At 37.2% G+C, this 27,050-nt stretch overlaps 4 protein-coding genes across 4 annotated transcripts; 1 reads left to right on the top strand and 3 right to left on the bottom strand.

Moving 5' to 3' along the window:
• Positions 1–118: 118 nt before the first annotated feature.
• On the bottom strand, positions 119–7,722 carry LOC111811542 (poly [ADP-ribose] polymerase 1). Its single transcript, XM_023698439.1, has 20 exons — positions 7,363–7,722; positions 6,689–6,738; positions 6,418–6,601; positions 5,910–6,096; positions 5,516–5,813; positions 5,090–5,285; positions 4,858–5,019; positions 4,706–4,766; positions 4,544–4,607; positions 4,205–4,456; positions 3,814–4,051; positions 3,572–3,684; positions 3,418–3,494; positions 2,567–2,727; positions 2,248–2,439; positions 2,061–2,169; positions 1,841–1,923; positions 1,610–1,747; positions 1,350–1,532; positions 119–492 (listed from the first exon to the last, which is right to left on the bottom strand). The coding sequence occupies exons 1-20, from the start codon at positions 7,504–7,506 to the stop codon at positions 445–447; spliced, it is 2,940 nt and encodes a 979-aa protein (XP_023554207.1). The 5' UTR covers positions 7,507–7,722; the 3' UTR covers positions 119–444.
• Positions 7,723–10,367: 2,645 nt separating this feature from the next.
• Positions 10,368–12,967, top strand: LOC111811098 (bet1-like SNARE 1-1). The gene is made up of 6 exons (XM_023697827.1): positions 10,368–10,519; positions 10,672–10,777; positions 11,734–11,884; positions 12,347–12,403; positions 12,482–12,541; positions 12,630–12,967. The coding sequence occupies exons 2-6, from the start codon at positions 10,764–10,766 to the stop codon at positions 12,717–12,719; spliced, it is 372 nt and encodes a 123-aa protein (XP_023553595.1). The 5' UTR covers positions 10,368–10,519; positions 10,672–10,763; the 3' UTR covers positions 12,720–12,967.
• Positions 12,968–17,860: 4,893 nt separating this feature from the next.
• On the bottom strand, positions 17,861–18,397 carry LOC111776323 (transcriptional regulator TAC1-like). Its single transcript, XM_023655749.1, has one exon. It carries the CDS (start codon positions 18,395–18,397, stop codon positions 17,861–17,863), a length of 537 nt encoding a protein of 178 aa, XP_023511517.1.
• A 6,741-nt stretch (positions 18,398–25,138) lies between these two features.
• On the bottom strand, positions 25,139–26,014 carry LOC111776252 (zinc finger protein 11-like). The gene has a single exon (XM_023655652.1). The coding sequence runs from the start codon at positions 25,832–25,834 to the stop codon at positions 25,325–25,327; it is 510 nt and encodes a 169-aa protein (XP_023511420.1). The 5' UTR covers positions 25,835–26,014; the 3' UTR covers positions 25,139–25,324.
• Between the last annotated feature and the right edge of the window lie 1,036 nt (positions 26,015–27,050).

The following is a 27,050-nucleotide window of genomic DNA, read 5'->3' as shown; positions in this document are numbered from 1 at the left end:
ATCGGAAACTGAAGCTTGAGCATACGTTGTCTCACTGTGAGCAACGCGATCCGAAATCCGCTGCTAAGAAAATGGCGATTGTGACACGTGGCGGCTGGCCGCCTAAGTTGGACTTCAAAATCACAAACTTTGATCCCATTTAGACAGATGAGAATGTCAATCCAAAATCACGTTCTGTCCAGAATCACAAAAGATTTCAATTCAAACACTTGTTTTAAGGCAAAAGCAACGTTTACTTTACATAAGTGGAAGCAAACGAGAAGATCTCCCTCCTCAATGGGCTACTCAAAATGAGATCATTTCATGGCTTGCACAAAAAAAGGAGTTCAAAATAGCTTAATTCTTTCCCATATTAACAAAACAGAGTAGCAGTTTCTGAGCTTATGACAGAACTGGAGGCTGTACAACTTCCCGCCCGTTCGAAAACGTCGTGTTATCTTCTTCTCACCTCTTGTGATGAAACCTCACCTTTAGTAAGAATTGCAGCTTAACCTGTTTAATGACATCCACAACGACATAATTTAGGGAGGGAGTGATTCTGTAACGAGCGAACTTTTGAAAGCCGATTATCAACCTCATGGAATTGCTATCAGTTGTTTAGTTCTTGTAATAGCCCAAGCCCAATACTAGCAAATATTGTCCTATTTGAGCTTTCCCTCGTGGTGTTCCCCTCAAGGTTTTTAAAATGTGTATGCTAGGGAGAGGTTTCCACACTCTTATAAGGAATGTTCGGTTCCCCTCTCCAACCGATGTGGGATCTCACAATCTACCCCCCTTGAGGCCCAGCGTTCTCGCTGGCACACCGTCCGATGTCTGGCTCTGATACCATTTGTAACAGCCCAAGCCCATTACTAGCAGATATTGTCCTCTGGGCTTTCCCTCAAGGCTTTTAAAACACGTATGCTAGGGAGAGGTTTTCACACCCTTATATGGAATGCATCGTTCCCCTCTCCAACCGACGTGGGATCTCACAATCCACCCCTCTTGGGGGTCCAGCGTCCTCGCTAGCACGCTGCTCGGTGTCTGACTCTGATACCATTTGTAACAGCCTAAGCTTACCATTAGCTAATATTGTCCTCTTTCGACTTTCCCTTTTAGGCTTTCTCTCAAGGTTTTTGAAAAGCATCTGCTAAGGAGAGGTTTCCACACCCTTATAAGGAATGCTTCGTTCCCCTCTTCAACCGATGTGAGATCTCACGGTTCAGCTTAGGATAATTTTGTTTTCTATTTATAGTTCTTTTCATTGTTTCTCAACATCTCACCTTTTCTTCTTCGACGCTACCTATATTAGCCTCCACAACACAACCCGAGTATGCAACATAAAACCAAAGCCTTATTTAAAAACTTACTTGAGCTGTATCATACACAATGTACTCATTGTACATCAACTCCGACGCTTTCACGTTCGACGCCACTGGTTTCCCGCAAGGAACCACCACATCCTCCTTCCATTTGACGTGTTCCGATGCTGCTGGCATCTTCTTCCCGAGCCCTTTCGTCGAATGTTTTCCTCGAGGTGGTCTTTCCATATACTATAACAAATATATGTATATGCATCAATTCACTTCTTAACCCTATAAACAATATTATCATTACAAAATCAACTCACTTCAGCTTTCTTCAGCTCGTACACCTCTCCCAATGCAACTTCACTCAAAAGCATAAAACCAACAGGATTGTTCTTGTCCGTGTAGCAATACTGTGCACTTTTACTCACCAAATCCGCGAAGTATATTCCCTTTCCGAACTGTATTCAATAACGTATTCCCAAACACGAAAAAACACTTCAATTTCAGTATAATTCATATTCCCCGAACCAATATACGCTAAATAAGTATACCATATAGCCAGTTGCTGGAGCTTCGGGCGGAGCGATTCTCAATCCCTGGCTAAGTATCCCAACAAAATTCGTCAGCCGTGAACCTACACCATAAAATCATTAACATCAAGTCAACCTAAGCGCCCAACTAGGAAAAACATTATAACTTCGACCCAAAGGTCAAGGTTTGAATCATTATAATAGTACATCATTTTCTATATTCAAATATCGCTAGCTTTACCGTGCCACAGCAGCATTTTGTTCTTAAGTTTTTGGCGGAATGGGGCAAATTTATCGAACTCCCCTTCTCTCTCGAGTGAAAATACTTCTTCGAGCTCCAGAGCCCAATCCTTCCAAAATGTAAATTAAATGAATATCAGCTATTATTTGTGCAACGTGAAGTGATAGGACACGAGACGTAAACTAACCGTATGAGTTGGGGCATGAGTGGTAAGAAGATACTTCTCGATTAACTTATAATCCTCACTTCCGTGTGATATTGGTGCAATATCGCAGCGCAGCTTCTTATACTTATCATCAAGAGATTCATCGCTGTTGTCATCGAACCCAACTAATCTAGAAGCGATCTCGATATCTTGGAGTGCTTCCAGCATTTTCAACTATGAATGACACAAAGTAGTCCAAAGAGGGGAGAAAAAACATGAGGGCTCATAGATAGTTCAAATTGAAACACGAATAAAACAAAAGTTCCCATCTTTTAACGGAATCAGATGCGTCATTGGTCACCTTCGACTTGAAATCATCCTCATCCCTTATAATGTGCGGATGAATAGAAGGAATCACGGTGAAAAACCGATTGCTAGCGTCAATAATCAAGCTTTCTTTCATAGAAGGATCGTGCATGCTACTGTTTAACAGGTTTTGGATTTCTGTTAAAGCTTCAAAACCTAAAGTAGATGCCAAAGAAAGTAGAAATATAAGGAAAACAAAATTGTGAACCAAACCAAAAAAGAAAAAGATGTCTGTTTGGGTTTAAAAAACTATTTCCACTTTAACAGCCAAGTCCACCGCTAGCAGATATTGTCCTCTTTGGACTTTCCCTTTCGGGCTTACCTTCAAGGTTTTTAAAACGCATCTACTAGGGAGAAGTTTCCACACCCTTATAAACGATGTTTCGTTCTTCTCCCCAACCGATGTGGGATCTCACAATCCACCCCCCTTTAGGGCCCAGCGTCCTCATTGGCACTCGTTTCCTTTCTCCAATCGATGTGGGACCCCCACTAAATCCACCCCCCTTCAGGGCCCAACATCCTTACTGGCACACCGCCTCATGTCTACCCCTCTTTGGGGAACAGCCTCTTCATTGGCACCTCGACCGGTGTCTGGCTCTGATACCCTTTGTAATGGCCCAAGCCCACCGCTAGCAGATATTGTCCTCTTTGGGCTTTCCCTTTCGGGCTTACCCTCAAGGTTTTTAAAACGCATCTGCTAGGGAGAGGTTTCCACACTCTTATAAAGGGTGTTTCATTCTCCTCCCCAACCGATGTGGGATCTCACATCCACTTTTATATTTTAAAATTTTCCAGGAAATGTAGTCGGTTTCGTGTATTTGATGAGAGATTCAAGACGTATTTTACCCTTCTGGATGTTTCTTCTGCTTAATTTTCCAAGCGGCATCTCTGCCATATTTATCTCAAACTCCATCATAGCAGCCCTGCAAGGGTTTTACTCAAAATAATGAACAAACAAAAAAAATCATAAAAGCCAATGAGAAAGGTCATTTGGAAAAACCTGTATGTTTCCACGTTGAACAGCATCTTCATTAATTCTGCTAACTGAGGAGCAAGTTTAGTTGCTGAATAATTCTTCGGTTTTTTCGTCATATCTTTGTTCACTCCATAATCCTACAAGTTCCAACATCGAGACTCGACTCAAGCATTGAAATTAACATAATGACTAGTTGAGCTGTAGAACCCGGAAAGTAAATGGTAGTAAAGAAGATGATGCGATAATGATGAAAGGAACAGTAGTACGATATCCAGCGGGAAGAATCGGCCAGGTTGCTTTTCGAAGTTTTGTTTCTGTTCCCAGGCCTCCCATGGATTCCCCGTCTTCTCAAGAAACAAACGTTTGAATTCACGGATTGCATCTGGTTTTGACATCTCTTCAAGTTTGACTCCTCCAATTTTCTCATTTCCCACACGACCCCATTTACGAAAAACGTAGCAATCTGAACTCTTATCATCTTGAATGATTTGAAGAATGTAGTAGCTTTCAATAACAAACATAAATATGTAAGAGACTGCAATGGCAGTTCAAAAGACGTGCACGTTTGCACACACCCTTTGCTTCCTACTGACGAAAAAATTATCGAATGGATGCATAAGGGAGACAATTTCGGGTGCCGGGGAGAAATAAGCATACCTATTAATTCCAGTTGACAAATCCGACATATTTAAAGTTGTATTATAGATGCTTTTCTTGTCTTCAAGAATATGACCTGTATCCTGCAAGCCTGAAGATTCGTGCACCGCACTTCGCCCTTTCACCTTTACGGTCACTAAGCTGGTGGACTCACCAGCGGCTTCGACTTTGTATCTATCATATGGAAGCTTCTTCTGTTTTCGAAAGCAATCTACCAGATACTCTTCCCGAACTATCGGTATCTTCGTCCTCCTGTCCAGTGAATCCGGTAACGAAAAGAGAGAGCAACGGGAAATCGATTGATTAAGAAAGATAAAACTAACTAGAAGGATGCTTTACCTTGCTTTTTTCATTTCTGCATTATATTCATCCATGTCTCCACTCACAACCAAGCAATTAGTATCTGCACTTAGTTGTTGTCATCAAGGACTAACATAACATATCTGAACGAGTTACATGGTGACGGACCTACGGAGGAGATAAAGACGGTAAAGATGATACCTTTCTTAATTTTGGGATGAACAGCTCCACCTTCACCCTCGATTTTTCTTTTCCATTCTCCCTGCAAGATTCAACACAAAGATTTCAACTATTGCATTCGGCACAACGAACGTAATTTAAAGCATACAAAATCTTAAAACGAAAGACCTTACCACGGAATCTTTTAATCCACAGAAGGAAACTCTTAGCTCAGCCAAGCTTTCAGCCTTTGATGATTGTAATTGACTATTAGGACCTTGATTGCCATTGGCACTACTGGAAGACGGTGGGGGCAATAGTCGAATCAGTTTTGCACCTTTTTGTGATTTAAACCACTGCAAGAGACCATTAGATGTGAAATAATGATATATGTCACTTTCATATAAGATTAGTTTTTGCAGAAACCTTGCTAAGATATTGGTTGCTGGTCTCTTCGGGGACTTTCCACTTCCCTTTAAGGCGCTCGGGTTCACGTGTAGAGTAGCTACACTTGCTCCATGCAGACTGATACCCGTGACATCGATACATGCCTCCGGAGTAACGTATTGAACCAGAACAGATCGGGCATTTTGCAAGTGCTCCAAACATCATACCATCCGCGCTAACAAGACATATACATCAATTAGGAAATGTGCCAGCGTTAAAGCAACGAAGAACAACGTTTTGGCGTAACAAATAAAACCACAAATTTGTTCAAGAATTACTACAAGATGCTAGCATAATTGCCGTAAGGGAGTAACGCATAGAAGAACGGATACGTCGAATACTAGTCTCTCAATAACAATCAATTATAAGAAATGAAGGGTGCAAGGCTTGAAGGGACGAGACTACCAGCGATCACGCAAATCAAGCTCTGATCCAGTTGAATCTTGATCATTAGATTCAAGCATTTCCCGCATCTCTACGGTTGTCACGTTCTTTTTCAAATCATCTTTTAGCTTCCATAGTTCTTTGCTCTGTGCCTCGAGTTTACTCACTAAATCAGATGGATTTTGAGGGTCTGCTGTAACAATAGCATTTTTCATGGACCTGCTCTCAGAAACATCTCCTACAGCCTTAGTAACTTTAGAATCCTGGTCTGTCATAGTGTCTTTTTTACGTTTACCAGCTTTCAAAGTCTGCTTCTCTTCTATGATCCGCACGTATGTACGTACACAAAGAGTTAATAAATGAATGAGATTAGAACATCAAAATGCTATTCTGCAAAATTACATGAAGAACATACCATTTTTTTCAGCAGATGGAGGCTTTTTAACCAAGGCACTAACAGCAGCCTGATCAGAAGATGGGAGGTTTTGCCAACCTGCCAACTTCGAAACTTGGGTAGACGGAGATTGTTCCATGTAGCAGTTTGCATGGTACCAAGCCAGACCCTTGGCCCCTTTCCCATCTAGGGCCGTGGACAATCGAACCTTCGAATTGTAATACAACTAAATCAATAGTTTTTCTTCAACGAGTTCATGACATTGATGATGCAATTGAGAAAAAATAATAGAAGCGTGTTCTGCAATGCCCCGCTGTTTTTATTAGTTAAATAACATGCGGAGTTGAGAGATTCAGACCTTTGACCTTATGAGTCGAGTATATATGCCCGAACCAATTAAAGTATGCTCAAGTTGATATTAACATTTACAATCTTTTGGTTTAGATTTGAACTCGAATCCGGCTAAGATGTCTACATATATTCAGATTCACAGAATAGGATGTTAAGGGAATATGCGTGAAAAAGTTACCTCTCCTTTCATAATCTTCTGTTTACAGCGCTTGCAAGAAGCACGAGACGTTTGTGAAACTTCAATACCACACTCTACAGGCGTAACAGCCACTGCAGTTGCGGCTGCACTGTCTTCCACATATTGCCTGATCTTCTGCTGATCTTCCCATCTCAATGAGTCAAGTCCTTCAACATCATCAATTCTATCATATGGCAAATTCGAACGAATGAGCAAATTTTCCGGATGTTATACAAGTATCCATATGGTAAAATATCATTAGCACACATACGATTTGATTTGTTTGGCTTTCTTCAATATGCAGGTACCATGATTCCACATCTGGTTCAGAAAATATGAGCATATCAACATTAAGAATGTTCGATCATAGTTTTATTACAGGTATATACTACGAATTTTAAAGAATGCGTCAAGAAAGATGAACGACATCCAGATTGTTGAGATTGTTGGGAGGGAGTCCCACATTGGCTAATTAAGGGAATGATCATGGGTTTATACATAAGGAATACATCTCCACTGGCACGAGAGCTTTTGGGGAAGTCCAAAGCAAAGCCATGAGAGCTTATGCTCAAAGTGGACAATATCATACCATTGTGGAGAGTCATGTTCGTCTAACCAGGGCTAGAGGCTCGAGCATACGGAAGCAAATACAAATTGGCTAAACTCACTTGCTACTAAGAAGTGAGTGCCGCACAATCGCAAAGTCCGTTGCAAGAAAATCAGTGTGATTGTGACAGAGCACTGAAAGTGGAAGCAAATGCATATTTTCCAAACGAACAGTCAAAACAAAATGACAAGGAAAATTAGAAAACAGGTCAAAAGAGTGATACGAAACAAAGAACAAGAAGAACAAAAACTAGAACATGAAGCTAACAAGAAGAAACCCAACAAAGAGCATCACTCAAAAAAGCAGGAAAATAGCAAAAGAGGGAAATGGGTGAGTACAGGCATGAAGCCGTCGAATTGGGTAGCCTGAACCATCTTGCCAAAGCGGAGATTCTCCTTCTGAATGGGACTTTTGCAGGTCTTGCAAGAGGATCGAGAAGACTTGGCATATTCCACCTTCCATGGCTTCTGGGGATTCTCCATTTTTCACCTGAACTCAACACTGGAATAAGAATGCGCCGAAGAACAGTGGCTGCCCACAATCACAAACATATATATAGGTAAGGAATCTCAGGTGCGACCGAATTTGGGAATCTCAGGTGCGACCGAATTTGGGAATCTCTGATTAAAAAATTGCCATCGTGGTTCACTCTCCCGATCGAGAGTGACGAAGAGTCGGAAGAGCTTCTTCTCGACGCTTCATTTTGGGCCACGTTGACTTTGGGCTCTCAATCTTCTCCGGGAAGGAAAAGTTGCCCTAATATAAAATTCGGCCCAACTACCAAATTACTATATTTTATTTTCTTAATTTATAAAAATTAAATAAATTAAAACGTTTATTATTTTTTTTTTACATATAAATAACAATTTAGTCCTCGTACTCTCGAGTTTATATATATGACCAGTTAACCCAATTAACTCGAACTACTCGGTAGAATAGATTTTTTTCTTTTCTTTTCAATTTGGGTTGGGTTGAATTTTTGAAAAATCGAAAATTCGGTTCAATTTACGGGTCGATATTTTTTTGGTTAGGTCAACTCAACTAACCCAAAAATAGAGTTACGATCTAACCCAACCCTACCCTACTCTTGAAAAAAATTAAGAATATTTAACATTTGTGATCGATAATAGTGATGTGTTGTGATTGGTAAATATTTTATATTTAAATTTTATAAGATTTTAATTATTAATGTACATGTACGATAGATAAGTAGGATTTTCTTAAAAATTAAAAACAACTTAACATTCCGACCTAATCCAGCTAAAAAAATAAAGGGTAGGGTTGGATTGAGTTGTCAACTTTATTTTTAAGCCGTTCAAGTCACCAATTAAACTAAGCCGAAATTTTTTTCAATCCAACCTAACTCAACCTGTGTACACTCTATTCGAGTATATTTTAATAGGAAAACAAAAATCGTCATTGTGAGCTTAACTGAATAGTTAGAGTATCAATTGGGTTTATGATTCGATCTCGTCCCGACCCTAATTTAATTAAAAATAATAAAAAATAGAATGTGGATAGTTTGTGAAGTGAGTGGAGGTCCAACCAACCCCATCCACCTATGAATATTTGGACTCTACGATCTTATCCATTTCCATCAACTAAATTGGAAGCTTGTATCAATTATACCTAATTTCAATTCTCACTCTTACTTGCTTTTAATTTAAGAGTTTGTTCGCTCGTCATCCTAAGAAGATGGTGCGACACTCGAGTAAAATAAGAGTATATGAACGAATCGAAATCACATAATGCATATGAGTGAGGACATAACATGTTAGAAAGACTTACGTTGGTTAAGTAACATGACTATGTTGCACGGGAATGTCGAGGTCCTTATTTGAATTCTGGACATGGGTCATTACGGATGTTGTCTTTTCAAATATGGGTTAGTAGATAAACACAAATTATCATTCCACAGGCTGATGGTTTGATCCTCCACTCTCATAATAAATAATGTTAAATAACTAGTTTAGTGGCGTGCTCAACCTAGTTAAGGCAAGGAAATGACGATACTCGTTTGTCTAGTGAATCTTGGGTTGAGACCGAGAGAAGGGTGAGATAAGTCCCACTAGGTAGTTGTTTATGTTGTGAGTCACAGACTGAGAGAAGGTTTTTCTTGTGCGTCATGGACCGAGTCCAAAAGAATGGTGAGGTGGGCTAGATTCGAGAAAATGGTGAGATAAGTCCAACTGGGTAGTTGTTTATGTTGTGAGTCTCGGTGACTAAGAGAAAGTTTATCTTGTGCGTCGTGGACCGAGTCCAAAAGAATGGTGAGGTGGGCTAGATCCGAGAAAAGGGTGAGATAAGTTCAACTGGGTAGTTGTTTATATTGTGAGTCACAATGACTGAGAGAAGGTTTTTCTTGTGCGTCATGGACCGAGTCCAAAAGAATGGTGAGGTGGGCTAGATTCGAGAAAATGGTGAGATAAGTCCAACTGGGTAGTTGTTTATGTTGTGAGTCTCGGTGACTAAGAGAAAGTTTATCTTGTGCGTCGTGGACCGAGTCCAAAAGAATGGTGAGGTGGGCTAGATCCGAGAAAAGGGTGAGATAAGTTCAACTGGGTAGTTGTTTATATTGTGAGTCACAATGACTGAGAGAAGGTTTTTCTTGAGCGTCGGGATAGAGTCCAAAAGAATGGTGAGGTGGGCTAGATTCGAGAAAAGGGTGAGATAAGTCCAACTGGGTAGTTGTTTATGTTGTGAGTCTCGGTGACTGAGAGAAAGTTTATCTTGTGCGTCGTGGACCAAGTCCAAAAGAATGGTAAGGTGGGCTAGATCCGAGAAAAGGGTGAGATAAGTTCAACTGGGTAGTTGTTTATATTGTGAGTCACAGTGACTGAGAGAAGGTTTTTCTTGAGCGTCGGGATAGAGTCCAAAAGAATGGTGAGGTGGGCTAGATCCGAGAAAAGGGTGAGATAAGTCAAACTGGGTAGTTGTTTATGTTGTGAGTCTCGGTGACTGAGAGAATGTTGTCGTGTAAGTCTTGGGCCAAGTCCAAAAGAAGGTAGGTCCAAGGTGGGAGAAAACCCACAACCATTACTCAATTGTTTATGTTGTGAGTCACAATGATCGAGAAAAGGTTTACCTAATGAGTCTTAGGCCGAGTCTAAGAGAAACGTGAAGAAGATCCAACGTGAGAGATAGTCTGCAACCAGTTGTCTATGTTACTATATCCGTTGGCGATATAATTCATAGATATTGCATAATTTTCGTATTCATTCTAAAAACACGACTATTTTTCATAAATTTTATATTTTATGTGTCATAAAATTTATATTTTGTGGGGGGGTTGGTAGAGAATTTAAAAAATTTAAGATTTTAGAAACTAAATTTATTAGGTTGAAAGTTTGATATTCATTACCATTAATGTTTTCAATATATATCTCTTACTCCCCGTCAAGATTCGCCGATCGTCTCCATTTGTCACCGTTTCCAGTTCAGTCCCTCCGTCAATTCTCGAACTTTCAGGCTTCAGCTATCCGATAATTGGTTCTGGTACGTATCTCTTTCACCTCCTTCCTCCTGAATCTCTGTAAATTCCCTTTTCAATTTTGATCTTCGAGGTCGGATTGTCGATGCATCTGTTTTTCTTAATTTCACTTGCCTCCGATCAACATCTACTCTAATAAACTTCGAATCCTCAACAGGGAAGTGCGTAGGCAACAGATCGAGAAATCTTTGATTCGAATTCAAGAACGCGTAGGGTTGGGCGTGGATTCTATTTCGTTCCGGGAGAGTCATGAACGCGAGAAGGTTTTTCTTGAATCTTTCAATACTCTTCTTTTAAGTTTCTTTACTGTTAAGCAATCCGCGAGAGTCGCCAATGTTTTTCATTCACTGGATTTACATTTACGATTCAGGATCCTGTTGCTCTTTTATAGGCTACTGGATCTTTATAGGTCGATGACTTGATGAATTTGAATCTGTATTCGGTAGGAGGGCTTCATTTCTATGGTCTGTATTAGGGTTTTTCATTCATTATTTCTAAGTGTTGGAACTGCAATCTGCGAAATGTACTTGCTTATTTCTTGATGCACCACAAAGATGCAACATCTGAAGAGTACTTTTCTAGCTCATTTTCTTGCACATACTTCCCATATTAACAACATTCATAAGCTCCAGTTTTTTTTTTTTTTTTTTTTTTTTTNTTTTTTTTTTTTTTTTTTTCTTTTTTTCAAGCATTTCTTGATTCTGTTTGCAGACACTGATATAGTCTTGAAATTCATGATATCTGTTCTTTAGACATGTAATATTCAACTCCTTATGTTATGCTATGACTTTCTATGCCTGTACTTGAATTATTCGAACTGTTAAGTGATTTGGCATTAACACCATTTTGGATAATTGGCTACTGATCCAGAATTGTATAGATTAATCTTGATGACATGTTTATTTTCGAAATGAATTTCATTTCCTATATCTTAATTGATATTTGGCAATGATTTTGGTATGCATATTGACATTTACTGATTTTCATTCTTTAGTTCTCAATTTTTATGTTAAACTTCTATTCAAAATACAAATTTCTTTTTCTCATGCCCTTATATGCACCCTTGAAAGTTGAATGGAAGTTCTGAAAGTCCTCTTTCTTAGCCATAAACGGAAGAGTGTGTGCTTGCAGTGGCAAGTTGATTTTTATCAAATGAATCTTGGGTTGATCTTCCGAAGTGCTCGTCGTTCTACTTGTAATATGATCTCTTGGAGTGCAGGGAATTGCGCAACAATAGGGTTGCTCTCTTCGATGGCATTGAGGAGGGTGGTGTTAGGGCCTCATCTTCATACTCCTCCCATGAAATTGAGGAGCATGATAATGAAGCAGCATTAGGAGGCTTGCAAGACAGAGTCCTCCTGTTGAAGAGGGTATTACTTTCTTACCCAGTTTCATTCACTAATCTTAGATGTTTGAGTGTCAGGCAGGAACAGAGAAAAAATTATGCTCCTATAATATGCTGCAATTATTATCAAGAACTAATTTTGCACCTACAATGTGCTTCAATTATTGTCAAGAATGAATTCTGCACTTATGATATGTTGCAATTATTGTCGAAAATGAATTTTTCATATATAATATGTTGCAATTATTGTCGAAAACGAAATTTGCATATATAATATGTTGCATTTATTGTCGATAACAAAATTTGCACCTATAATATGCTGCAATTATTGTTGAAAACTTAGATGACGAAAGTACTGTCTAATGTGTGACGATATATTGTCGAAAAACATACGAGGGATACATAAACTCTGATGGTCGAGAGCTGTATTTATGCTTATATATATTTACCCGAATCACATTCAAATCGAACGATGTTATTGTAACAGTTGACAGGTGACATAAATGAGGAGGTGGAGAGTCATAACCGCATGCTGGATAGGATGGTACGTCAACTCCAACTGTCTTACGTAGTTCTTGCTGTTATTATTCACCATGACTAATTCTTGCACGTTTTGGTTTAGGGCAATGATATGGATTCATCAAGAGGAGTGTTGTCGGGCACTATGGATCGATTCAAGACGGTAGAGTCATCTTTTCAAGAACAATTCATTCGCACTCTTTTGACAATTCCTTTTTCATCGTTTTCGACATCAATTTTGATCTGTTTAGGTATTTGATCCCAAGTCAAGACCGAAGATGTTCTCACTAGTCGCACTTTTCGTGGCAATTTTCTTCATCGTGTACTATCTCACAAGGTAATCCTCCTGTCTGGATATTGAAAATACTCGAGGTTTGCCCGGAAGACAATGATCGCTATTGCTGCTTAGTTCTACCAGTATTATTACCTGTAAGTTTGGCATAGATGTTCTGTTGTTGATGCCTGTGTGAATATGTTTCCTTGTACCCCAAACAAAAGTTGAATGAGTTTATCATGTGCTGCTCTTTAGTGAGCTGACGTTGATGGGAGATATATAATCAGCAAACCAGTTTGTTAGTTGGGAGTTTTATATCCTCCTTGCCTTATTTAGATTATCTGAAGCTATCACCATGAAGTTCTTAAGCTTGCTGCTGGGATGTAATTTCTGAAGAAGATAGAGTAATGAAAATGGTATATTTTTTCCAGGAAAAATTACAAAATATCAGAATTTTGTCCTATCTTTTTGAAAAAGTATATTAATGAAGTAGAAGTATATTGAAAAAAATTCTTTTAAGAAAGGTTCTAATAAAATTTTGAGAATTCATAATTTTATTTTAGTCGAGGTAGATGTATACTCTATATGAATAACTATTTAAAGGATTGGAAAGGAAAATGAACCGGCTTCAAATTGAATCTGAATTTGTGACAGGGTACTATTCTACCACTTGGAGCTAAGAGGTTGATAAAATGAATATAAATAACTGTTTAAAGGATTGGAAAGAAAAATGAACTAGCTTGGAATCAAACCTAAATCTGTACCGAAAAAATGCACTAGTCGAGAATCGAACCCATCCTGACTCCGAGCCTGTATGATTCTACCACTAGACTACTATTGCTAAAAGGTTAATAAATTAAATAAGTTAAAAAAGAGAAATAACTAACTAAAGGATTGAAAAGGAAAATGCACCAATCGGGAATCGAAACCGAGTCTGCACCGTGGCAAGGTACTATTCTACCACTAGACCACTGGTGCTACGAGGCTGGTAAAATAAATAAGCCAAATACAGAAACAACTAATTAAACGATTGAGAAGGAAAATAACGATTGAGAAGGAAAATGCATTAGTCGGAAATCAAACTCAGGTACTATTCTACCACTAGATCACTGATGCTACGAGGTTGATAAAATAAATAAGTTAAAAACAGAAACAACTAATTAAAGATGTGATTGAAAAGAAAAATGCACCAGCCGAGAATCGAACCCAAGTCTGTACAGTGGCAAGGTACTATTCTACCACTAAACCACTCGTGCTACAAGATTGGTGAAATAAATAAGCCAAAATAAAGAAACACCTAATTAAAGGATTGAAAAGGAAAATGTACCGCCAGGAATCGAACCCGGGTTTGTACCGTGGCAGGATACTAAACTAATTAAAGGATTGAAAAAGAAAATGCACAAACCGGGAATCAAACCTAGGTCTGTATCGTGGCAGGATACTATTCTACCACTAAACCACTAGTGCTACAAAGTTAGTAAAATAAATAAGCCAAATACAGAAACAACTAATTAAAGGATTGAGAAGGAAACTGCATTAGCCGGAAATCAAACTCAGGTACACGACTAATTAAAGATGTGATTGAAAAGAAAAATGCACTAGCTGAGAATTAAACCCGAGTCTGTATCGTGGCAGAGTACTATTCTACCACTAGACCACTGTACGAGGCTAGTAAAATAAATAAGCCACTATTCTACCACTAGACGACTGGTGCTACGAGGCTGGGCCGGGAATCAAACCGTATTATTCTACCACTAGTGGTACAAAGCTGGTAAAATAAATAAGCAAACAGCTAATTAAAGGATTGAAAAGGAAAATGCACCACCAGGAATTGAACCCAAGTCTGTACCATGACAGGGTACTATTTTGCCACTAGACCACTAGTGCTACGAGGTTAGTAAAATAAATAAGTCAAATACAGAAGCAACTAATTAAAGGATTGAGAAGGAAAATGCATTAGCCGGAAATCAAACTCAGGGTACTATTCTACCACTAGACCACTGATGCTACGAGGCTCGTAAAATAAATAAGTCAAATGGAATCGCACCCGGGTCTGTACCGTGGCAGGGTACTATTCTACCACTAGACCACTGGTGTTACGAGGCTCGTAAAATAAGTAAGTTAAAAACAGAAACAACTAATTAAAGGATTGAGAAGGAAAATGAGGCTCGTAAAATAAGTAAGTTAAAAACAGAAAGAACTAATTAAAGGATTGAGAAGGAAAATGCACCAGCCAAAAATCAAACTGATATGGAAATCAACCCAAGGGAAAGTATGAATTGGACCTTGAGGTATGGAAATTCCTTGGTCGTGGTTCATATCACAAACCCTAATCTGTACCGTGGCAGAGTACTATTCTACCACTAGACCACTGGTGCTACGAGGTTGATAAAATAAATAAGTTAAAAACAGAAACGGGAATCAAACCCGGGTCTGTACCATGGCAGGGTACTATTCTACCACTAGACTACTGGTGCTAAAAGGCTAGTTAAATAAATAAGTCAAATACAGAAACAACTAATTAAAGGATTGAGAAGGAAAATGCACCGGTTGGAAATCAAACCCAGGTCTATACAGTGGCAGAGTACTATAGTACCACTAAACCACTGGTGCTACGAGGCTGGTAAAATAAATAAGCCAAATACAGAAACAAGCAAATAAAGGATTGAAAAGGAAAATGCATCAGTTGAGAATCAAACCCGGGTCTCTACCGTGGCAGAATACTATTTTACCACTAGACCAATGGTGCTACAAGGCTGATAAAGTAAATAAGCAAAATACACAAATAGGGTACTATTCTACCATTCAGAAACAGCTACCACTATACCAATGATGCTACAAGACTGGTAAAATAAATAAGCCAAATACAGAAACAACTAATTAAAGGATTGAAAAGGAAAATGCACCAAGCCAAGAATCGAACCTTCGTTTATATACCGTGGCAGGGTACTATTCTACCACTAGACCACTGGTGTTACAAGACTAATAAAATACATAAGCCAAATACAGAAACAAGTCATTAAAGGATTGAAAAGGAAAATACACCAGCCGAGAATCAAACCCGAGTTTGTACAGTGGCACGGTACAATTCTACCACTAGACCACTAGTGCTATAAGTTCGATAAAATAAATAAGTTAAAAACAGAAACGAAAAATGCACCAACCAACCGGGAATTGAACCCGGGTCTGTACTGCAATTGGGAATTAAACCCGGGTTTGTACCATGGCTGGGTATTATTCTACCACTAGACCACTGGTGCTACAAGTTTAGTAAAATAAATAAGCCAAATACAGGTGCTACAAGGTTGGTAAAATAAATAAGCCAAATACAAAAAAAACTAATTAAAGGATTGAAAAGGAAAATGCACAAGCCAGGAATCGAACCCGTGTCTGTATAGTAACAAAGCTAATAAAATACATAAGCCAAATACAGAAACAAGTCATTAAAGGATCGAAAAGGAAAATGCACCAGCCGAGAATCAAACCCGAGTCTGTAGTGGTAGGATACTCCACTCGTGCTATAAGATCGATAAAATAAATAAGTTAAAAACAGAAACAACTAATTAATATTGTGATTAACTAATTAATGTTGTGTTTGAAAAGAAAAATGCACCAGCCGAGAATTGAACCCTAGTCTGTATCGTGGCAAGATACTATTCTACCACTAGACCACTAATGTTACAAGGGAGATAATATAAATAAGTCAAATACATAAACAATTAATTAAAGGATTCAAAAGGAAAATGCACTAGCCGAGAATCGAACCCGGGTCTATATCCTACCATTCTACCACTAAACCATTCATGCTACAAGGCTAGTAAAATAAATAATCCAAATATGAAAACAACTAATTAAAGGAATGAGGTTAGTAAAATAAATAATCCAAATACAGAAACAACTAATTAAATGATTGAAAATGAGAAACAATTAATTAAAGGATTGAAAAGGAAATCCAAATACCAGGGTACTATTCTACCACTAAACCATCGGTGCTTCGCAATTAATAAAGTAAATAAGTTAAAAACAGAAATGAGTAATTAAAAGATTGAACTGTAAAATGCAACAGCCGGGAATCGAACCGGGGTCTTCCGCCCGCTTTTTTTAGCCCAAATTCAATTGGGCCTGCCTGCAAACTTCAGCTTGTTTTTTAGCTTACATTAAATTGGGCCGGAGTCCAAATTAGGCCCGCTTTTAAAGCCCAAATTTAATTGCGCCGGGCCTGTAAACTTCGGCCCGCTTTATTTAGCCCAAATTTGATTGGACCGGCCTGCAAACTTAGGCCCGCTTTTTAGCCCATATTCTATTGGGCAGGCCTGAAAACTTCGATCCGCTTTTTTAGCCCAAATTAAATTGGGCCTCCTGCAAACTTCAGCTCGCTTTTCAGCCTCTACATTAAATTGGGTCGGCATGCAAATTAGGCCCGCTTTTAAAGCCCAAATTCAATTGGGCCGGCCTGCAAACTTAGGCCCGCTTTTTAAAACTATATTCAATTGGGCCAGCCTGCAAACTTCGGCCCGATTTAGCAAAAGTTAAAAGACCGAAACCCTACTGGTTGGAACGTCTCTTTTGTTATCTCGTTAATCTTAATGGGTAATTAATCTTAATGTAATTTTAAATTAAATGAAAAAAAAAATAATAATGGAGGATTGAAAATGGTAAGATTTCTCCATGAATCTCCAAGAACATTGGCACGCCCACAACATGCAATAATCATCGTACAAAATGCTGTCTAATTAATTACTTCAATTTCACAAAATCTATACAAACTTGTTCATGATAATCATGTCATGTAGAAGCCTTGAGATGCAAAACAACTTTGCTCCCATCTACTTTTATTAGCAAGTATTCAAGATCAAGTTTTTAATTTCGTACAAAATTTAGAAACAAAAAATAAAAATCAAATTTACGATCCTACCAAACAAATAGAGTGTGTTGGTAACAACAACGACAATAACTGATCAGCTAACATGAACAGACGTTAGCGACATCTCAATTTTCGTACTGAATTTTCCTCATTTAAAAATTCTAATAGCGATATGCACCAAAATCAAATAATGTTCTCTTCACAAGGAAAATACAAAGCGGGATGTTTATTCACACAATGAAGAAATAGATATAAAGATTTATATAGATATATGTAACTTCACACACAAATGATATATGGATCGTAATGGAAAAACATTGAATTATATAATATTACTTCTACTACTACCGATCATGGCCGAGTCGAAGCTCCAAATCAAGTTCATCGTGATTATCATCATCGTTCTCACCACTATTGTCATCTGATCTCTTCTCTCGACGATCGGTCGAAGCAAGGGCAGGCGACGATCGCGAGGCTAGGCTCATGTTGAAAGCATTCAAATATTGAGGATTGTTGGTGTCGTTCGAGAATTGATGATCATGGGGTGGCGTAGTAGAAGAACCCAAATACCAAGAGGAAGAAGGGGGGAAATAGGTTTGAAAAGGGTGGTGCGAAGGATGGTTATTGAAGAGTTCGGGCTTAGAGGGAGAAGTAGTTTTGGCTTTGACACGATCTTTACGGTGGATATTCATGTGCCCGCCAAGGGCTTGAGCTGTCGTGAATCCTCGTTTGCAAAATACGCACTCGTAGGAGCGCCCACTACCCATTTGGTTGCTGGTTTGGTCGGTCTCTTCGGTCGTTGTTTTTGAGCTCTGATCTTCATTGGTGGCGGCGGTGACGGTGGCGGTGACGGAGGCGGTGGGAATAGGGTTAGGGTTCATAGGGGATGATTTTGCTTACCCCCCAACTTTGGTATTGTCTATACCAAGATCTATAAGAAGAACAAATAAGAAAAAGTCTTGCAAGAATTTTTATTTTATTGTTTTTTTGGTTGTGATGAGACAGCCATTACTTCGCCGGCTCTTGATGTATTCATCTTTTGGAGACAATATTATGTTTTTTTAATCTATTTTTTCTTCTCTAGGTTGTCTTCGAGTAGCTTAGATCTCTTCGTCTTTACCCTTTTCTAATAATATACATGTTTTTTTCTCTTTTTATTTATTTACCATTTTGTTTTAAATTTAACGGGACTCGAGCTAGAGTTACTAAAGAACTGTCTTTGATATAATAAATTGATTCAAAAGAGGAACTCGTTGTAATGGAAACAATAAGGCTAGTCAAGCTCAAAATAGTGTCTCATATGCTAGAGATGCTATGAACCTTGGACGACACGATAGTGACTGACCATACAATTGAGCCAAAACTGCAATGACTCAACAATGCAAGCCATATATCTAGAGGCTCTTAGCGGTATGACCTAGTATCTTTGATGGGTTCTCTAGCATCCCGTCAAAAGTAGAATTATGGCTATCATCATTAAAGATCATTTATGTTCAAGAGGGATTGGTGATGGTTCAATCACTTGGTTGCAGTTGAACGATGCTTTAAGAGAGTATTATCCAACTATCACTCATACAAAAAATAGTTAGGATTCATGAACATCTAAGAGAGACAAACAAAGTGGATTTTGAGAGGGAGATCCCGAAACTCCCATGATTTACCTGAAAACATATAGACACAAAGGTCAATAAGTTCGAGAGGATCATCACATACCTATATGAGGAGAAGTATTGAGTGAGATAACTTGGACTCGGTGAGAATTCAAATGGAGGAAATTCTGATTCAATTATCATCATCGTAAACGTCGATTTATAATTCAATCTTCAAACATGTTCTACATTCTACATTTAGTGTTTATATGACCCGATGACGTGACTAATAAAAATTATAAAGGTTGGTTCGAACCCTACTTTTAAAATAAGATTACGAACCCTACTTTTAAAATTATTATGATGATTAAAAATAGTTTATGTTTGCAACTGTTGTTGGCGATGCATTGTGGTTTGTGTATATTTTATATTTGAGTTTTATGAAATTTTAGTTATTAACATAACATGTAGTGTGAATAAGCAAGATTTTTTTTAAAAATTCAACGAACCAACCAATCCAACTAAAAAAATAGAGGGTTGAGTTGCATTGGGTTGTGAACCCTTCAGATTATTCAGATCACCAATCCGACCTGATTCTAAATTTTTGAATGGTCATAAATAATTTTCAATCCAACCCGTGTAACCCATGTAAATATTTTTTCATGACTCATCCGATCCGTTTTTATAATTTTACATGGTATCTTGTAGTTGTCAATTAAAAAAAAAAAAAGTACCTTTCATAAAATACAATAAGAAATACACGTTATCATCTTATTATTGTTGACCTAGATTTTTGAAATATTATTCGACAAATCGTTACAATGTGGCTGACAATATTTTATCGGTGGGATTATCGGTAGAAATTTTTTTAAATTTAAATTAAAAAAAATAAATGAATAATTTGTAAGTTCTATCATATTTTCCTCAACTTCTATTATCTTATTATAATTTTTTTTTTTTTAAGGAAAATTGGATTTACTTTATTATATATTATATAAATTTGATTTGTCATTTTCCCATTAAGCTTTTAAAACTATGGAAACTTGAATCCATTTTATTATAAAGGCAACTTGTTTGACAAAATGATCCACCGGCTACAATGGCTTGAATGCTTGGCTCCATTTAGGCACATTGTAATCAACCTGAGAGTTTATATATAACTAGCAATATTTACGAGTATTGACGTAAGCTTCACGGTTTTAAAATGTCTCTTTTAAGGAGAAGTTTCCACGCTTTTATAAGAAATGTTTCGTTCCTCTCTTGGGGGCCTAGCCTTCTTGTTGGAACACTGTCCGGTGTTTGACTCTAATACGATTTGTAGCAGCCCAAATCCACGGCTAATAAATATTGTCAACTTTGGCTTGCTACGTATTGCCATAACCTTATGGTTTTAAAATGCATCTACTAGACAGAGGTTTCTATGCTATTCTAAAAACACAAAAATGTTTTGTTTCTCTGTCTAAGGATCTCACATTATAGTTTCTAATTAATTGCAAGTTAATCCCTCAATTGATTTTTATTAATGTTTATTTAGTCCACGAACTTTCAAAAATATTTAACAAGTCCTTGAATTTCTAATTTTATCTCAAATTGATCTTTGAACTTTTGAATATTTCTAATAAATTTTTAAACATTTAAATAAATCGTTCAACTACTCATATATTGACCCATGGTTACGTGTTAAAACTCTGATCCCATATTGGTTGTAGAGAGGAACAAAACATTCTTTTATATCGGCTAGCCGCACACAAAGAGGATAGATTGTGAGATATGTGAGATTATTGAAGTAGGAAACGAAACATTTTTTAAAATTCACTGATCTATCGAACACAAAATGGAAAGTTCAGAGTTTCATTCTTTCATTAGATACAACATTCAAATATATATCTACTATGTCAATTAATTTCTTAAAATATCGAACATGGCAGGAACTATTAGTCATAAAATTAAAAGTTCAAAGACCAGATAAACACAAATCTAAAAGTTACGGGATCCAAATTTGTAATTTAAGCTTAATCTTTTGTGGTACATTAATATTCGAAAACAAAACTCAAGAAAATGTTAGTTGAATGCAATCCAAATCAAAACCAAAACATATCCCCTCAATTCTATACTTGAAAGAATCTTTCCTCAACATCCATGATCTATTCACTTCACCTTTGCTTCTCCACATTTAGCCTTCTTAGGCATTGACGTCAAATCAATCTTAATGCATGCCCATGCATCAAAAGTAGAATTATTAAACACCCGACCCAAAAAAATATCGGTTCACACTTATCGACTAAAAGTGAAGAACGATTATGAGTATATAAATAGGAAATACATACCAATGGATGATATTAGTGACAACTGAAAATTTTATGTTAGGAGACCTGAAATGTTGTAAACTGAACTAAGACGTTAGATAATAAAAATTGATACTAAATTTTGATAAGATTTGTCAAGGTAAGGACAAAAATTGTAACAAAATTGAAAGTATTTCGATTCAATTGTTACACGGTAAAGTCCAAGAGCTAGATTATTTATTAAAAATTTAAGAGTATGAAAACTCGTTACGATTTAAAATTGAGATTAAGTTATTTACTTTGGTAGAAGTTCGGGAACAAAAGAACCAAAAATTGTTAAAAGAAAAAAGATCCATAAATTTTGTTATTAGTTTTAAAAGAAACATATATTCTTTCCAAAGTTAAAATATTATTTCGATCTTTTAAAACTACTATTTGAACGGAAGTGGATAGAAATTAAGACCTAAAACAGGAACACTGCTACTAGATATTGTCCTCTTTGAACTATTATGTATTTCTGTCAACCTCACGTTTTGAAAATACGTCCGGCGGACAGTGATATGTAACGGGTTAAAGTGGACAACATCTACCAGTGGTAGACTTGGACAATTACAAATGATATCAAAATATCGGGCGGTGTGCCAACAAGAACGTTGGGTGGATTGTGAGATCCATATTGGTTGAAGGAAAGAACAAAACATTAGCAGACTTGTTTAAAAACCGTGAGGTTGACGGCAATATGTAACGGACTAAGACGGATAATCATACCTGTTTCAGGTTTTAATTCTCGTTCGACATTCTAATGAATTTCTATTTCATGATAGTTTTAACGAATAAAAGTATTTTCGAAACACAGATCGAGTTGTTGTTTTTTTGTTTAGGCAAAGAAAAAAGAGATGGAACTTAGGGAGAGGAAAGTGATGTGCGCCGACTAGGGAGGGGTAACTTTATCCCATGCCCTTATCTTTCACCAAAACAGTCACATATTGCAGAAACCACAACCCCAAAAGGATGATCAGTTTCTTATTTGAAAGGCGTTTGTTTTCTTGTGGCCTCATTTTCCAAAGCTAAGAACCCAACATTTTATGGCATTTTTTGGGTGAAATTAGATAGAGAGAGAGAGAGAGAGGAGAAGTGTAGTGTAGTGTGTTCTTTCTTTCTTTGGTTTTGAACTCAACAAATAATGTGTTTCCATGTTAGGAAAAGCCATCATACTCTGCCTGACACCAAACATTTTGTGGGGAACATGCAATGCAATGCCATCACAAAAACCTTATAATTTTCACTCACCAAACTTCGAATCATTACTCCCAATTCTTGCCACCTCACCCGAGTAAACGAGATGAGATCACATCACATTTAAATGAGAGCGATCCTGAAGATATAACAAGTAATAAAAGCTTAAAAAAATTAAAATGTACTACGTATACCTACAAGGAACACATTCCTTCTCGGTGGTTCAGTCATAGGATCTCCAGGTTTAAGCGTAGTTTCGTTGGAGCAATTCTATGTTGAGCGACCTCTTGAGAATTTTTGTAAGTGAGGACAAGATATGTTGAAAGGACTCGTGTTGGTTTGTGGAGATAGTCTTCACTCTTAGAAGCGAAAGAGTAAGTAATATGGTCATATCGTAAGGGATGGAGAACAATGGCTGGGTTATCAAGTGCTAAACCTAGATTCAAATTGTGAGATCCCACGTCGGTTGTAGAGGGGAACAAAACATTCCTTATAAGGGTGTGGAAATCTCTTCCTAACAAACGCGTTTTAAAACAGTGAGACTGACGATGATATGTAACGGGCTACAATCGGTTGGAGTGGAGAACGAAGCATTCCTTATAAAGGTGTGAAAACCTCTCCCTACTAGACACGTTTTAAAACCGTGAGGCTGACGACAATACGTAATGATTCCAAACAGACAATATCTACTATTTGTTGTTGAGGACAAAGTATCTTGAAAGGACTCGTATTCGTTTGTGGGGATAGTTTTGACTCTTAGAAGCGAAAGAGTAAGTAATGTGACTATATCGCAGGAGATGAAGAGGAATGTCGGGGCAATCAGGTGTTAAATCCAAATTCCGAATCTTGATCCAAATACTAGACATGACGTTTTAAAGTTTACGAATCTATCGACACAATCTTGTTCAAGAACCGAACTTATAATTTTCCCTAGTTTTTTTCTTGTAGCTACCTCTCTCACACCATTGATTTTTTTTCAATTTATGTACTATATGAGATCTTAAACTTGACCACATCGATATGATTATATATTTTTCTTGGGACTATTTGATGATCATAACTTCTTCCAAACTAAAAGTCTGAGATTTTGAAAAGAAAAACATACAAACTTAAAGGTTTTTATTTCTTTTTCTTCTTGTTTTCCAAAACTAAACTAATGGCTGACTCAATTTGTCCTTCAACCAGGGATGATAATTGTCCCCCACAGGCTACTAATGAGGCAACATCAAGCCCCATTTTAAATGGAAGGGGATGGGAAATTGTGTTCCTTTTTCTTCCTTTTGGTTTCATTTTCACCACTTATGATCATGTGAATGCATTAATTTTCTTTTGTCTCACCTCTACCTCAAATGCTTCATAATCCATTCTTTTACTAAACTCATTTCATTGTGATCAGATAAATTTTGTAGTTTCAAGTGATCTCGATCTTGAATATCTTGAAATCTACATTTCCGAAGCTTTGTGGGTGAAACTAAAAGCAGAACTATAAAAGCTTATAGTTCGACTACTATACTCGGTCGATACATGTAACTGTCCAAACCCATTGCTAACAAATATTGTTCTCTTTAGGTTTTCCCTTCAAGGGCTTCCTCTCCAGGTTTTAAAACGCGTCCGCTAGGGAGGAGTTTTCACACCCTTATAAGGAATGTTTCGTTCCTCCTCTAACCAATGTGAGATATCACAATCCATCCTCGTTGGGAGCCCAACATCCTTGCTGGCACACCGCCTGGTGTCTGATTTTGATACCATTTGTGCTACACCTGCACATGTAGACGTGTGACACTGGTCGGAGTAGGGCTAGACCCTCTCCATAATAGACGCGTTTTAAAATCGTGAGGTTGTCGGAAATACGTGACAGACCAAAGTATATAATATCTGCTAATGGTGAGTTTGAGCTTACAATATATATTACAACTTGTTAAAGCATAGAAAGAGTTTCTTTTTAATCCACAAAAATGGGAAGAAAAACTGAAGTTGAGAGAGACACAGAAAATTATGCACTTCTCACTCTCATTGATATTACTTTTGTCCATGAAAAGAAAATACTTTGAGTTGCATTTGCTAGAGAACAATCAAAAAAGATACTCTCTTTAAACTCAAATGTGTACTCTTCTCTCTCTTTCTCTCTTATACTTGAGTTGAGTTCTTGATAGCTATTTGGCTTTTGATAATTAAATTTATCTACATTATCTAGTGATTTTTAAAATTTAAGTCAAGTTTTGAAAATTTAAACAAAAAATCAAATTTAAACAATCTTATTATTCGTTTTTTGAAATCTGGATATGAATTCAGACGTTTATCAAGAAATAAACGAATCATTGCAATGGATTCTTTGAAACCCGAGCAAGAACAGTTAGGAAACACGACAGAGACTTTCGAATATCTTAAAAGAATGAATCATGACTATACTATGAATGATCATTACAATACGAAAAAAAAATAGAGAAAAATGAAAAAAAATTCAAGTTGTCTCATGCAAATTCATGTTAAATGATATGATAAGGAGAAGAAAAAAGAAACCCTTTGTTTATTTTATGAGAAACAAGGAGAGGAAATGAAAGTGAAAACACTTCACAATATTTTCCATTTTAGAGTCAAAATAAAACACAGGTGACAGCTGAATAACAGTGGAAGTTCCCATAAAATTAAATCAAACACTCATAAACAAAAGAAAAGGGTTTATAGATAGAAACACAAATCAAAGATGAAGCTCCAAATCAAGATCTTCATTTGAAGAATCATCTTCCAAATTCCCCATTTTGAGCTCTAAATTCACTAAATTTTTCTTCTTTTTCTTCTTCAAAACATGAAGAACATCATCATGATCATCTTGAGAGCTGAATGAGGGCTTGTAATTGTTCCATGAACAACTCCCAAAACCTTTCTTCTCTTCTTGAGTATTGGAACACAAAGAGTTGTTGGTATTCAATTTGAAAGTGAAGCAAGAATTAGGGTTAGGGTAAGAATTATCCGCCATCCAAGAAGGCAAAAGCCTCATTCTTGCCCTATCCCTTCTATGAACATTCATATGTCCACCAAGAGCTTGAGCTGACTTGAATTCCCTCTTGCAAAAATTACAAGAATAATTCTTTGCAGGCCATTGAAATTGATTGCTCGAAAAAGTTTCGTCTTTTACGACGAAACCCCATCGTCGTTCTTGTTCCTGTTCTTGTTCTCGATCGTTCGCAATAATCTTCCCACCCTCCATGGCTCCAACTTTTCTTCAAATTCCTGAAAATTAGAACAATGTATATGAAAGGAGAAGGGGTTTAAGAAGAGAAGGAAAGAAAAGAAAGGGTTTTATGAGGTATCAGGTGTACTAACAAGGAGATGTGTGGAGCCATATATGGATATTACTTAGCCAACACAATTAGGAAAGTTAAGCATGGCAGTGAAGTTCCTTTTTGCCAATTCAAGAGGGAAGGACTGGCAGATGTTATTATTCCTTATTAAATGGTACCTACACACATTCCAAGAAACAAAAAAACAAAGAATCAAGATAGATACATACATTTTATATCACTCTTCACCTTTAGATTTATCAATAATTTGGTTAATTATATGAATGTTAACCATTGTTGGATCCATAATATGTTTTAATTCTTTGTTTTAGTTTGGTAAAGAATTGATTTCCCTTTAAAGTACTACAAGCTTGCAATTAATATCGAACCCAACTGAACTTCGATTGTAAGACAACATTCATCACAAATCTTGTTATAGGGACATTTTTGTAATTTCTTACATCATGCATACCACACTTTATTGTCCAACTTGTGTTTTAGTCATGCATATTCTTTTTCTAGCCCTCATAATAGATAAAACATCAGGGTTCTCGAAAATCTCAACCTAGGGGTATAATGGTAATTTTAACATAACATACATACAGTACATACTCATCCAAAAATGCCCTTCCGAAGTCCTTAACATGCATTTTCTAACCACTTAAGGCAAGGACTACTCGCATGCTAAAACGTTCTAGCGATTCCTACTAGTATTACTTCCTAGAATTTGTGTGGTTATTTGGATGACGCTCGTCTTCTTGAGCTAGCTTTTTTACGTGTTAGGAGCCCCAAAATTTCTGAAATCTTTTATGGAATCACCTGTATTATACAAAAGTAACATCCATGTTTGAAATAGAGGCAAAAAACCATTGAACGGAAGCCAAAAATTGGAAAAAGGTACTCACCATGCCAGTCACGCACCGGGAAGGCGGAATACGTGTGCACTTGGCTGGTCAGACACATTCACTAGACGACCCATGGTGTGCTTCGAGAAGTCTATGTATCGACGCGCTTCGAGAACTTCCAAGAATTCATGATCTTTTTTAGAAACGATTCCAGTTTTTGTGTTTTTCCTTATCTTCATATCTTTTTGTACATAACTCGATTCAACTTGGTTCGTTCATCAAAGTTGAAGAATTTTAA

The sequence above is a fragment of the Cucurbita pepo genome, chromosome LG15, assembly GCF_002806865.2.
Source record: "Cucurbita pepo subsp. pepo cultivar mu-cu-16 chromosome LG15, ASM280686v2, whole genome shotgun sequence".
In the NCBI taxonomy this organism is placed as follows: domain Eukaryota; kingdom Viridiplantae; phylum Streptophyta; class Magnoliopsida; order Cucurbitales; family Cucurbitaceae; genus Cucurbita; species Cucurbita pepo.
Note: the sequence above shows the minus strand (reverse complement) of the source record. Positions and strands in the feature narration are given on the sequence as shown.